Source organism: Equus asinus, chromosome 5 (assembly GCF_041296235.1).
Source record: "Equus asinus isolate D_3611 breed Donkey chromosome 5, EquAss-T2T_v2, whole genome shotgun sequence".
NCBI lineage: Eukaryota > Metazoa > Chordata > Mammalia > Perissodactyla > Equidae > Equus > Equus asinus.
In genome coordinates, this window is record NC_091794.1 from 29,925,013 (window position 1) to 29,939,054 (window position 14,042).

A 14,042-nucleotide genomic window follows, 5' to 3' on the forward strand; every position below is an offset into this window, starting at 1 on the left:
TTCTGACCACCTCATTTAAAACTGCAGAACCCTCAGCACTTCCTATCCTGTTTCTCTGGTTTATTTTTTCCATATCACTTGTCTCTCTTCTAATGCTGCTTTCTGTATTTTATCCATGATCTCTCTCGCCACTGGAATATAAGCTCTATCATTCAGGAAGACGTTTATGTACCCCCAGCACCAAGAATAACATTTGAGGGGTGGGCCCCGTGGCCGAGTGGTTAAGTTTGTGCCCTCCACTTCGGCAGCCCGGGGTTTCGCTGGTTCGGATCCTGGGTACAGACATGGCACTGCTCGTCGGGCCATGCTGAGGCGGGTCCCACATACCACAACCAGAGGCACTCACAACCAGAATATACAATTACGTACTGGGTGGCTTTGGAGATAAGAAGAAGAAAATAAAAGAACATTGGCAACAGATGTCAGCTCAGGTGCCAATCTTTAAAAAAAAAAAAATAGCATTTGGCACATACTGGGTAATCAAAAAATAGACATTTAATGAATTGAAATAATCTATTTGTGTGATATATAAAGACATTGAATCTTGTCATGTTTGTGGTGAATATTTTCCCCAGCTATTTACTTTTTAATTGTGATTTTTTTAATCCAGAGGTTTTAAATTTTAGTGTTAATTGCTCTTTATGATTTCTTTAATGCCACTTTGGTCTTAGAATGTCCTTCCTTAAACCTAGATCAGGTAGATTTACCTACTGTCTACATTTTATTTCTATCTTGTTTTGTTTTATGATTTCACTTTATAACAAGAAAACTAAAGAGGTCCCAGGAGCCAGTGGAACAAACCTTACCTATAGGTGCCATGTTGATAACATAACCGTCACCCAAGTACAGCGCCCAGTGCTGATAGCCAGGACGAAACACTTCAATCAAGTCCCCTGGCTGGGGGTTGCCAGGGTACTTCAAACTAAAGCAATCATTGAACGCCATCTGCAACGACAGACACACAGAAGATCTAGCTGATACAACTCGGTAAAAGAAAATCAGTTTAAGACTTCCGTAGAAGCGTAGGGATACAGAATTTATTGGGATTGCCTTCCTTATTAAAGACTTACACTCACACCATTGTCCTTTACTTTGAAGGATTCCAACACTGAATTGTGTGTACACAAGTAGACAAATGGAGAAGGAATTTGTCTGCTATTGCATAATTTCCTACAGCAATTCTTCTCATCCTGATCAATTCCACCGCCCCTTTATTAAGATCAGCATTTTATAATTCTCCCTTTAAATTCAGAAATTCATGGATAATATAATTTACCTCTACATAAAATTTCAAAAATATTCATATGACGTCCTATTTGGAATGGAAAGGGGAGGTAAATTTATAATAATATCCGTTTTACTATGTAAATGCTCAGTCCATGACTACACAAAAAGATTTAATAGAGCGTGTATATGCTGTACTCACTTAGCATGAAAAAGTCAGGATCCAGAAGCAGAAGATAAGAAGGCGTTCAGCCTTGCATATGCAGCATAGTAAAATCAAAGAGCAGAAATATGGGTGGACACCAATATTGTGTACAAAAAATAATCTGTAATGCAAAATTTACTGTCTCATTTAATTTAAGCAGAGGTAAGTTCTGGGCTCAGATGAGCATCTAGCCAGATATTCAGGCATACTACAGGATACGAGATGTTTCTTCCTCGTACCAAACTGTGCTTTGCAGGTCTGAGCACTCTGGCCTTCACCCACGAATTATCTGTAAAAGCCCTTTGTCATTGTGACAACCACAAACACCCCTACAGATTTCCACCACTCCCGTACTGCCCACTTACTGTCTGAATCCTCATTTATTGATTCCAGAAACAATGCAAAGTGGTCAATGTAGAAGGGAGACAACTTGGAAGGTTGGGGAGTTCATCATATTGATGAATATGTCTGAAAATTCTAAGTTTGGTCAGTTTTTTTTTTCCTTTTAAATCAATACTTTTTAGAAAGAACGTACAAGTCTCTGACAGTTGATTTTTATGGAAGGTTACATTTTCTATGTATGGCACGGAAGTAGAATGACTCAGCGAGAGGGAGTTATGTACATTCATTGATAATCAAAAGGGGATTTAGTGCTATGTCTATGTTGAATCTCTAATTGGCAACAGCGTGTTCCTCATCATCTCTCCCTCTATTATAGCTATGTACTCTCATTTACAAAATAAATCCAAGTGCCAGAAAGGGGAACTTCCAAATCATCTAAATTATAATTATAATAGCACGGGCTAAGGACTTGGGAATACAGACTATCATTTTTCTGGCACTCGAAAAGTCTTTTTTACAACAATTAATATAGGGAGGGTGTTTTTCCAAGTATGAGTATGCCATCTGTTGAAAACTTCAATCATCACACTGTCACAGAAACGTGGCCAAATGTAAGTTGTCCATCTGTCGAAAAAGAACTATTAAAACAACTTTACGGAAACATCAAGTCTAACCACCCTCTCAAATATGTTTGCATCTTATTAATACGGCAGTTCACAATTTGGCACATGGGTACTAAAAGGAAAAATAGATAATCTATGACGATATAAACACACTTCTCGTGAACAGCAGTCAGCAAGCGTACACAGCTGCCTACTAGAATCCAGAGACGCAGCCAAGCTTACAATAATAACCATCATTTAAACAGAGAGCACTTTGTAGGGCAACACATTTTTTTGCAAATTCACTATCTCAATTCACCCTATTTAATTTTTTAAAAACCTACAGCTATTTGAGTTTATGGTGTTATCATCTTATTTTAGATAAAAAGCTACAGTAGCAAACGCCAACTTCTGGAAGATACTCACCGAAGTGCTTATCAAATAAACAGGGGAAAAGAACTGGCCCAGGTGTTAAAGATGTGAGCTCTTGTCTCAGGTCTTCCGCTTGTTAACGTGCTAGTTCTGTCACTTTGGGCAAGTCCATTCAAACTGCCCGAGTCTCAGTTTGCTCATTTTGAAGGCAGGCATAAGAGTATAGAGCTAACTGGTTTTTCTCAAAAAGCTGTTACAAGCAATATTTCATGAACTGGGTGAAAGCTGTTGCAAACGCTTCGTGAACTGGCAAAAGCTACCCAGGCGGATGGCGAGAGGGAGGTAGCCATTTGTAAAGGTTGAGATACTGGTTCACGGCTCATGAGTGATTTTAGTTCCTGATCCTCTCTTTCCACCATGACAATGCTGCAGAATGGATGATTCCACTGAAAATTGTAATATATTTAACACATCTTCAATTCTGACAGATAGTTCATAAACTGCTGTGCGAATTGTGTGTTAATTGATTTCATGAAGCCTGTCATATTTAGAAAGAAGGATGACAGGACAACAAGGGAAGCTTTCACATGAGTAACCTCTCCAGAAACTAAGGCAGGAGACCGAAGGGTAATATGTAAGGGGAAAAGTGGGTTCTGACACCAAACGCTTGGAATTACAGCAATTTACTGCGGAACGGTACTTCAGGTGTTATCCAATCCACTGCTCTCCGAACATGTTTTTAGCAGCAGGGCCATCTATCAAACTAAGCATCAGACGGACCCACAAGAATATAAAATATAAAAAGCAGCCCTGCCCTGGATGAAGTCAGGGAGAGGCATGAGAGCCCCATTTGCTCCTCACTGTTGCTGCCACTGAGGCTCCCTGGGACCCCAGAACATCTAGGAACGGAGCTTGGTGTTTAAATAGCACCCATGCAGTCCTAGTACAAGATCCTCACTCTTAAGATAGAGGAAAGAGAACCAGGCAGGTGATCTGACGTGCCTAAGGTCATAGGCTAATTTAAGGGCTTTCAACAAATGGTGCTGGAGCGATTGGACATTCATTGCCAAAAAAGAACCTTGGCCTAAGTCTCACACTTTATACAAAAAATAATTCAAAGTGGATAATGGACTTAAATGTAAAATGCAAAACTATAAAACACAGGGAAAAATACAGAGGAGAAAATCCTCAGGATCTAGGCTAGAGGAAGAATTCTTAGACTGGATACCAAAAACATTATCCATAGAAGGAAAAGCTGACAAATTGATGTCCTCAAAATTAAAAACTTTGGCACTGCAAAAAGATCCTGTTAAAAGGACAAAAAAATCAAGCTACAGAGTGGGAGAAAACATTTGCAAACCACATATCTGAGAAAAGACTAGTATCAAGAACATATAAAGAACTCTCAAAACTCCACAGTAAAAAAAGCAAAGAATATAATTAGAACATGAGCAACAGACACACTTCACCAAAGAAGAGACACAGATGTCAAGTGAGCCATGGCAAACATCGTTAGCCATGTGGGAAAGGCAGATTACAACTGTGATGAGATATGCTACACCCTATCACAATAGCTAAAATAAAAAATAGTGACAACAGAAAACACTGGCAAGGATGCAGGGTAATTGGACCACTCATTGTTGGTGAGAATATAAAATGGTACAGTCACTCTGGAAGCAGTCTGTCAATTTCTTTGAAAACTTAACTTGTGACTAACATATGATCCAGGAATTGTACTCCTAAGCATTTATCCCAGAGATTTAAGAAAAGGAAGACTTACATTCAGCCAAAGCAATCTTGAGAAAGAAGAACAAAGGTATCATGCTGCCAGATTTCAAACTATACTACAAACCTATAGTAATCGAAACAGCATGGTAATGGCACAAAAACAGGCACAGAGATGAATGGAACAAGAGAGCCCAGAAATAAATCCACGCTTACATTGTCAATTAATATACAACAAAAGAGGCAATAATATATAACGAGGAAAAGACAATCTCTTTAATAAATGGTGTTGGGAAAACTAGACAGCTGCATGCAAAAGAATGAAACTAGAACACTTTCTTACATCATATACAAAAATAAACTCAAAATGGATTAAAAACTTAAGCGTAAGACCTGAAACCATAAAACTCCTAGAAGAAAACAAAGGCAGCAAGCTCTTTGACATCCATCTTAGAAGTAGTTTTGGATCTGTTTCCTCAGGCAAAGGCAATAAAAGCAAAAATAAATGGGACTACATCAAACTAAAAAGCTTTTGCACAGCAAAGGGAACCATCAACAAAATGAAAAGGCAATCTATTGAATGAGAGAAGATTTTTGCAAACCATACAACTCAATATCAAAAAAACACAACAGCCGATTAAAAATGGGCAGTGGACCTGAACAGACATTTTTCCAAAGAAGACATACAGATGGCCAACAGACACATTAAAAGATGCTCAATATCACTAGTTATCAGGGAATCCCAAATCGAAACCACAATGAGACATCACCTCACACCTGTCAGAATGGCTACTATCAAAAAGACAACAAATAAGTGTTGGTGAGGATGTGGAGAAAAGGGAACCCTGGTATACTGGTGGGAATGTAAATTGGTGCAGCCATTATGGAAAACAGTATGGAGGTTCCTCAAAAAATTATAAATGGAACTATCCTACAATCCAGTAATTCCACTTCTCGGTATTTATGCAAAGAAACTGACAATGCTAATTTGAAAAGATATATGCACCCCTATGTTCATTACAGCATTATTTATAATAGACAAGACATGGAAGCAACCTAAATGTCCATCGATTGATGAATGGATAAAGAAGATGTGGTGTATATATATATATATATATACTTTTCCTAGCACATATATATACATATATATGTATACACACACAATGGAATATTATTCAGCTATGAAAGATAATGAAATCTTGCCATTTGTGATTAACATGGATGGACTTAGAGTGTATTACGCTAAGTAAAATAAGTCAGACAGAAAAAGACAAATACCATATGATTTCACTTATATGTGAAATCTAAAAAATAAAATAAATGAACAAACAAAACAAAACAGAAATAAACTCATAGATACTAATAACCAATTGGCACTCACCAGACAGGAGGGATGGGTGAAACAGGTAAAAGGGATTAAGAGGTACAAACTTCCAGTCATAAAATAAATAAGTCATGGGGATGTAATGTACAGCATAGGGAATTTTGTCAATAACATTATAATAACTTTGTATGGTGACATGGTTACCAGACTTGTCGCGGTGATCATTTTGTAATGTATATAAACGTCAAATCACTGTGTTGTACACTTGAAACTAACATAATATTGTATGTCAACTATTCTTCAATTAAAAAACAAGTTGCTCAGCATGGTCAAGAAATGGATCCTAAGATACATAATAATTTTTAATTGATAAATGTAATTAAAACATATAACTTTAGTAAAGGAAGTTTTATTTAATAAAATAGTGCTCCTGAATTTGACAAAAAGACACATTCACACAAAAACCTATACACGAATGTTCAGGGCAGCTTATTCATAACAGCGCCAAACAGGAAACAAGCCAGGTGACCTTCAGCAGGTGAACAGTTAAAGCATGGTACAGCCATGCCATGAAATCTTACTAAAGAATAAATGGAGCAAACGATTGTCGATACATCCAACACCTGGATGCATCTTCAAAGAATTATGCTGGAAAGAAAAAAGCCAATGCCAAAAGGTTACATACTGTATGATTCTATTTATATAACATTTCAAAATGATTGGTCCTGGGGTTAAGAGGTGGTGAGAGGGAAGTGGATGCGGCAACAAGAGGGAGACTAGTGGTGAAGGAAATGTTCTGCATCAAGATCATGTCAGGGGGCCAACCCTGGGGCTGAGTGGTTAAATTCACATGCACTGCTTTGGCGGCCCGGGATTTTGCTGGTTCAGATTCTGGGTGCAGACATGGCACTGCTCATCAAGCCATGCAGAGGCGGCGTCCCACATAGCACAATCAGAGGCACGCATAACTAGAATATACAACTTTGTACTGGGGGGCTTTGGGGAGAAGAAGAAGAAGAAAAAAAAACAAGATTGGCAACAGACGTTAGCTCAGGTGCCAATCTTTAAAAAAAAAGATTATGTCAATGTCAATATCCCAGTTGTGATATTGTACTCTAGTTTTGCAAGATGTTACCTTTGGGGGGAACTGGGTAAAGGGTACAAGGGCTCTCTCTGTCTTATTTCTTACAAGTGCATGTGAATCTACAATTATCTCAAAATAAAAACTTTAATTAAACAAAGAGAGACCAATGTAATTTTTCTACAGAGCACGGAAGAGGACCAATATGTGGAAGTTACGCTGAAGCAGTTTTTACCTGTATGTGGGATCCAGCAATGGATGAAGCACCTTGTGCAGACAGCAGTCTCTGCCACAGGGAAGGTTTAAACACAGTCAGGGGGACAAAAATAACATCTCCCTGGTGTGAGGGAGTTAGGGTAAGGAGGCTGTCCAAGGTCCCTGCAACTTTAAAGTTCTCTCTCATTCTATTTCCCAAAAGCCATGCCAGGTGTAATCCTCAATCAATACCAAAAAGTAGACATCATTATTTCCCCCATTTTAAAGATGAGGCACCCGACATTCACAGCAGGTCAGGAACTCACCCAAAGTCACATGGCCGGAAAGGGCAGAACCCACACGTGGACTCAGATTGGTCTACTTCCAAGGTCAGCTCCTAACTCTGCCTGCTCCTCCCCATGTACACACTTCTGCCTCCCTCGCTGACATTTCTGCAGCCATCCTCACACGTTGTGAGACTAGCTAACGACTAGGAGCTGACAATTAGGATCACCAGTTTATACAGGAGGAAACTGAGACTCAGAGGAGTTAAATGTCAGACCTAAAGCCACGCAGGTGGTAAGTGACAGAACTAGACCTCAATTCCAGGTCTGCCTTCTTGCTCCAGACGCCATGTTCCCTCTTTATATCACTGATTAACATCACTAACCAAAGGAAATGCTACTAAACATCATTTCGCCTTTTTCCTCTTCTCAAATACCCATCAGACAGAGATGCTACAAAAGCATACAGAATATATGTTCCGTATAACAGAAAGTTTTTAAACATTCATAACCAAAACCAGTGAGTAATGGGAAGTAGAGCCTTGCTGGGGAACCTCTGTTCTTCTCTCATAGGGGAGATGCCAAGGTGGGGTTAGAAAAATCTAGAAGGTGCCCAGATTCAGACCGCAGGCAAATGGCTATACCCTGTCGATTTGGGGAATTTGATTTACAAGGACCACATCTACTCATTTCATTCAGGCACACATATTAATATACTGCTTCATAAATATGAGATAACAAAACCAATTAAAGATACATTTATAAAGTTCTCTACTGCAATCTGTTGTGTGTCATCTTTAAGGTAAAAATACTTCATTTTAACAGTTCACCTACACAAAATTGTTTCACTAGTTTATAATAAACAGTAGCATGAAGGTAAGTCTGTAATCTTTGTGCAAGAAATTTCCCGTTCCAACTGCCAGAACAGGCTATCCTGTTTGTAGCTCCATGTTGGTCCCTGGGAATGCATCAAGAGAAATAACTGCCCCCTCACAGATAGGCACATGCTGATTAACTGCCACTCCTGACCATGAGGCCACTTGTGTTACAGGAATACTAAGAGTGTTGTTTCGCAAACTGCTCCAAGAATGCTATTGGAAGTCTGAAACACCATCACAGGCCATCAATAGTCCAGCAGTCTCCCAATTCGATTTGGACCATTTCCCACTCCAGCTATATTTTTCATCCGCAGTCCTGCTGTTCTGAGAGGGCTCCATGAACCCCTGTGCTCCTAGATTGGCTAATCCACAGACCCTCAGAGAGTTGCAAGGATCCTCCGGGCCAAGACTATCACTCGACAGCTGAGGGTTCCACCTCCCAGCCAAATGAACCATCCTCAGCCACTGTACCGTCATTCTCTGCTTGGAGACCACCCTGAGGCTCCTCCATACTCACTCCCCACCCTGCCCCCTCTATAATCTTGGGCTCTTTATTCATCGCTACATTCTAGGCAAACCAAACTACTCACTATTCCTCAAACTCTCCTGGAGTTTTGTTGCTAACACTGAACTTCCTACCTGGAATGCACAGCCCAGTTCCAAATGCCCCCAGGTGGCCCACTCTTAAAGATCCAGGCCAGATGCCCCCCCCCCCCAAGGTCTTCCTCCAGTCAGCCAGAAATGGCATCTCCTTGGGAGTTTCCACTGCATGTTGGATCTAAGGCCCAGCGCGTTTCTACTCCTGCGTCAGTTACTAGTGTCTGGGGAATTTTTTCCTCTGCTCGATATGGAGGACTGGTTCTTGTTTGTCTCTACACCCTCAGTTTGTAGCGGAGTGTCTGGCACAAAAAACCTGCCCAGAAAATGTTTAAGGAATGAGGAGCCCAAGCCAAGGGAGGGCGGAGTGGACGAGTTTTCCTAGCACATAAATCGTATTAACAGTCCTGAAGGCCAAAGTAATATCACCATCTGTATTTCCAAAATCTAATATTTTATAATAATAATCACTTGTAGTATTGTTCATATACGCTTCAGGGAGGATGGTAGGTTTAAAACGCCTTGGTAAGCAAGAACAGGTTTCTAGTCCGGTTCTGCCACTTAATAGCTGTGTGACTTGGGGAAGGAGTCCCTCATTCTCTGAGGACTCAGTTTCCCTATTCGTAAAAAGGAGGGGTTGGGGTTAGATTAGATGCTCTCTACTGATCCTTGGAGCTTTCCGACAGTTGGTTCAAACAAGGCTGTCTGGGAGCCTGAAGTCCTCCCTCCCTATCCCCCGCACACCTCACTCAAGCCCGGGTCGTCCTCCCCCACCGGCGGCAGCTGCGGGGCTCCTGGGGTCGCCCTCCTGTTAGCAGCCGCGGGCCGATTCCATCTGCTCCGGGGGAAGGTCAGGGCGGCAGCCACCGACACCGCTCAGGGCCGCCTGCAGCGCTAACGCCAGCCCACCGCGCGGGGACGCCCTGGACCCCGCCGCCGCCGCGCACGCTCGCGGCCCCCGCCCCCCGCCACGGCCGGGGACGGGTCCTCCCGCCCGTACACAGCCACCCCACCCCCGCACACACGCCGCACCCTCCTCACCCGAGGGGCCCCGACGCGACCCCTGCCCTCCGCGCGCACAAAGACACCCACCCTCCCAGCGGCTGAAGCGCAGCCCCAGCGCAGCAACTAACCAATCGCAGCCCTCCTGGCCGCTGGGACGCTCCTGCGTCAAACTTTCCTGGTACCAAGGGCTGTGCTAGGTGCTGCGATTATACGGTTAACTCGTCCTGTTGAGCCCAGAAATGTTCGTGTACAGTCATGAATACACACTATTCCCACTGGAAGTACGCCCCCTCCTAGCTCGACGCAAATTCTTTTAAGGCGGCGGAACGGATGCCGGTCCCCGCGCCACAGGAAAGCATCTCAGTCTTTGTCTCTGCGAACGTGGGAGGAAGGAGTGGCCTTAAAAAACCTCCTTGCTTCCAACCACACACAAGCCTACACAATATGTGCTTGTGAGCCTGATTCATCGCCCAGGGCTGTGAGGACACATGTGGACCCCACGTCCCATAGGACCCCTCCCTGTCACGCACCTCCAGGCTAAGATCAACTTCGGTGGGAAGAGGGGAGGAAGGAGCTAGGAGAAAGGGAGGGTGGGCCAGCCCTTGGACCCCCCAGCTGTCAGTTTCCGCCTGTGGGAAATTTACCTGGCTCCAGATGGGGCCTTCATTAAAGTCAAGATTCTCTCAGGCAGCCTATTGCCCTCCCCACCTCCCCTGCCCTGCACCCCCAAAAGAGGTCTAGTTCTAGACAGACTGGCAGAGCAAGTCTCTTATTCAGCGTGCCTTGGGAGCATGTGACAGAGCGGGGCCTAACTGCCTCTGTTTCAGGCCAGGTAGGCCAGCAGAGGCCTCCAGGAACACAGCCATGTGAGTTTAAAAATAAAACTGGGCATGAGGAGTATCCTTTTTCTCATTTCTAAATACGGAAGGCCGGGAATACTAACCAGCTAAGGAAGGAAGGCCTGGCGGACTGCTCCGTGAACTTTTTGGGGCTCTGCACAGGACTTCTTTTCAAACAAGTCATAACCTAGATTTTAACTCTGATGTAAATGGAATCTCAGCTAAAAGGTTTTTTTCCCCCCTACTGATTCAAAGGCCGAAATAGCTCACTAATTTTGTGTGTTTTGTCACAACGGGATAAGAACTACCTAAAGATGTGACTGCCTTTATATAAGGATCAGGTTCTGTTACGTAAGTTAAAGCTGACTCTGAGCGGCATGAAACTGAGGGTCTGGCTTTGGCACCTTTGGAAACGCAGAGAATGGAGAAAGACATTGACAGCGTGCAAAATGTAGATATAATTATTGGCAAAGTGGAAACTAGAATGCTTGAGAGGCTGTAGCTTTGGTTTTCTGTGAGCTAATATTTTTCTTACATGTTCCCTATCTAATACATTTTTTAGAATTATAAACTGAATCAGATATGCCTTTCAGTACCCTTTTAATGTCTCAAAGAGAAAGCCGGAAACAGGTATTTGCTTTATGTTCCCCAACTATTTCAATTGAGTTATCACGGGAGGAAGTGGTTCGTGATTTTATACAAGAGAGTTATTGTGACCATTTATAAAGCCGTCCTGCTTATGAGCTAAATTTATTATGTTTGCCAGGTTAATCTGTTTTCTCTAATCGGACACTTAATCATCCAGTCTCCCCTGCATTATGGATTCATGACTGTGAACTGAGGAGGGCTGCTCAGTCAGGGCAAGATGATAAATGATCTTTTCATTTTGAGGGGTCTTTGTGATTAAATGCATCATAATAGAATTAAAATGAAATAAATCTTGTAATTTTACTTCTAGATCCCTGCCAGGTAGAGATAAAATGCATTCGGTTAAGAGTAAACTCAATTTGATGCCCGAATGGAATTTGTAGGAGAAACAAGCTCTGGAGTTCAGGAAGGCTCTGAGTTCTCCATTCATTTCTACACATTGGAGGGAGAGTTAATCACTTGGTGGGACTCTGTGGATGAGCGGCTCAGAATTAAAATTTCCATTTAGAAAGAATGTGGAATTAGCCTTGGGCAGTAAGAGCCAAAGTCTGTCTGAATCTAGGGTTGTAATCCTGGGCTCTCCAGAGCTGCACGTGGGATGCCATGGGAGCAGATGTTGGATTACAACGGAAGAACTGGTTCTCACGATTTTGGCTATTATACTAAGGGAAGCACCAGGTGATTGGCACTATCAGTTGCTGCCTAGTTGGTTTGAAAGGCTTGAAAGATATTGAAATGACCATAATGGAGATGATTTAATTGTGCTTGTAAAATGAATAAAGTCCACGTACCAGGAAAAGCCCTGCAAGGTAACAAGAGTCATTATTTGCCTTTTTAACACATGGAGTCTAAAACTGATTGGCTTGGGTGATGTTAGGGGGAGCCCTCAAAACAACCCTATGTTTTTGTGCATATTTTATTTATTTATTTGGTGAGAAAGATTTGCCCTGAGCTAACATCACTGCCAATCCTCCTCTTATTTTGCTTAAGGAAGGTTAGCCCTGAGCTGACATCTGTGCCAATCTTCCTCTACTTTGTATGTGGCACTCCTCCACATCATGGCTGATGAGTAGAGCAGGTCTGCACCCGGGATTCGAACCCGCGAACCTGGGGCCGCCAAAGAAGAACGTGCAGAACGCTAACCACTTGGCCATGGGGCTGGCCCCCCTTTTGTGCATATTTTACAATTAGTAAAGTACTTTCCTATCCTTTGTCTCATTTGATCCTGACAATAAAGCTGTGTCTGCTCAGGTTCCGGCAGGTGTTCTGAGGCCTGAGATGTGGAGCTCCTCCCTCAGGGGGTCCGGGGGTTAGGACTAAAATCAGGCCTCTTTGTTGAGAGCTCTTCCTTCTCTCAGACTCCTTCTTTTATTAGGCAGTAAAAATATAGTCTTTCTTTTAGCTGAAGAAACCACAAGAACAAAAGACACGCACAAATACAAAGTGAATGAGACCTAGCGCAAAAATGGTCTTTGGAAAGACCTTAACTCAGGTATTTGCCAAGATGATACAGAGGTTGCTGGCTCCAGGAGCTTAGTAAGTAAGTGAGAGTTGAGACAGTCATTCAAGTAGTTCCAACTCTGCCCCCCAAAATCCATGCTGTTATAGTAAAAGCTTTTTTCTTGCCTTGAATATCCAGGCAACATGTCTGCTCAGATTGGACTTTGGTACAAACTGCGCAAGGCTCCCTTTCAGTCTGCTCTGTACCTTCTTTGTCAATACGACTGGAACCAGAAATCGGTTCCCTACAAATTCCTCATGTAGGGCGCCTTCAGGCTCTGTGCTGTCTCTGTGACTGCTGCGTCCCAGTGATCATGTGCATATGAAATGACGAAGCTCAGTAAGGTAGGCAAGTGTATGGGGCAGTCCAGGGAAGAGGTGGAGAAAAGAGTGAGTTCACGGAGCCCAGGTTAGAGGCGAGGAAACCTGTCAGCATGTAGCCAGGAAGGAAGGAAACGGGCATGCCTTCTAGAGAAGCTGCCTGCGTTCTGCCCTGGAAGAAGACAATGGAAAAGCCCTGGAGAGTAAGTCAGGAGTCTTGGGTTCTAATCTCATTTCTGCCACTTGCTAGCTGGGTGACACGGGCACACATTCCTTAAACGTTCTGAGCCTCAGTTATACACGTGTGAATTGGGAAAAGTAGTAACATAGCCTGCCATCTTCACAGATTTGTGAAAAGGTCTTTTAAGTATACAAAAAGCTTAATATGTGTAAGAAAGACTAAATGCAAACTATGATTGGTTGATGGATATAATGCAAGGGTATCCTTGGAAGGGACACTATGTTTCACCATATTCAGGAAGAGAAATGGCTAAATATAGACAGAATATTCCTACTCCTACTTTCCCTATTAGCCACTTTCCATTTGAAATTCAGAGAAAGTTGTCTTATTTATTAATTGTAACATTTATGTAGCATAAATATCTGTCACTTAAAAGTGATACTGACAATGTCGTTAAGCCTTCACTGTCTTTTATTAGGCTAATAAATAAAAAGCACATCAGTAAAAAGAGGCCACAAATACAAGTGACTTCAGGAACTTTGCCCTAAGGGGAAGCCACACAATGCCTTTTGGAAAAGGTACTCCTGACTTGGTCCCCTATAAAATGCTAACTTTCTGCACACAATCTTAAAGCACAAGTGTCGACAGGACTCTTGGTGACAAGAAAAGCGATAGTAAATGTGCCTTAGCACTAAAATGCCCGTATCCATGGAAACCTG

General features: G+C 42.4%; 1 protein-coding gene across 27 annotated transcripts in view; it reads right to left on the reverse strand.

Annotated features, from left to right (window-relative positions):
- The window catches only part of PLAAT1 (phospholipase A and acyltransferase 1), a 48,341-nt gene extending 37,678 nt beyond the window's left edge, over positions 1-10,663 (reverse strand). For 3 of the 27 annotated variants that reach the window (XM_070509182.1, XM_070509173.1, XM_070509191.1), the window contains exons 1-2: positions 9,871-9,937; positions 807-945 (exon numbers count right to left, since the gene is read on the reverse strand). In XM_070509182.1, coding sequence (XP_070365283.1) covers positions 807-945 — 139 coding nt within the window. In that variant the 5' untranslated portion in view covers positions 9,871-9,937. Of the gene's footprint in view, positions 1-806; positions 946-7,110; positions 7,213-9,573; positions 9,806-9,861; positions 10,287-10,478 lie in introns of those variants that run through there. The other 24 variants (XM_070509175.1, XM_070509192.1, XM_070509179.1 and 21 more) reach the window with 21 other exon arrangements.
- Positions 10,664-14,042: the final 3,379 nt, after the last annotated feature.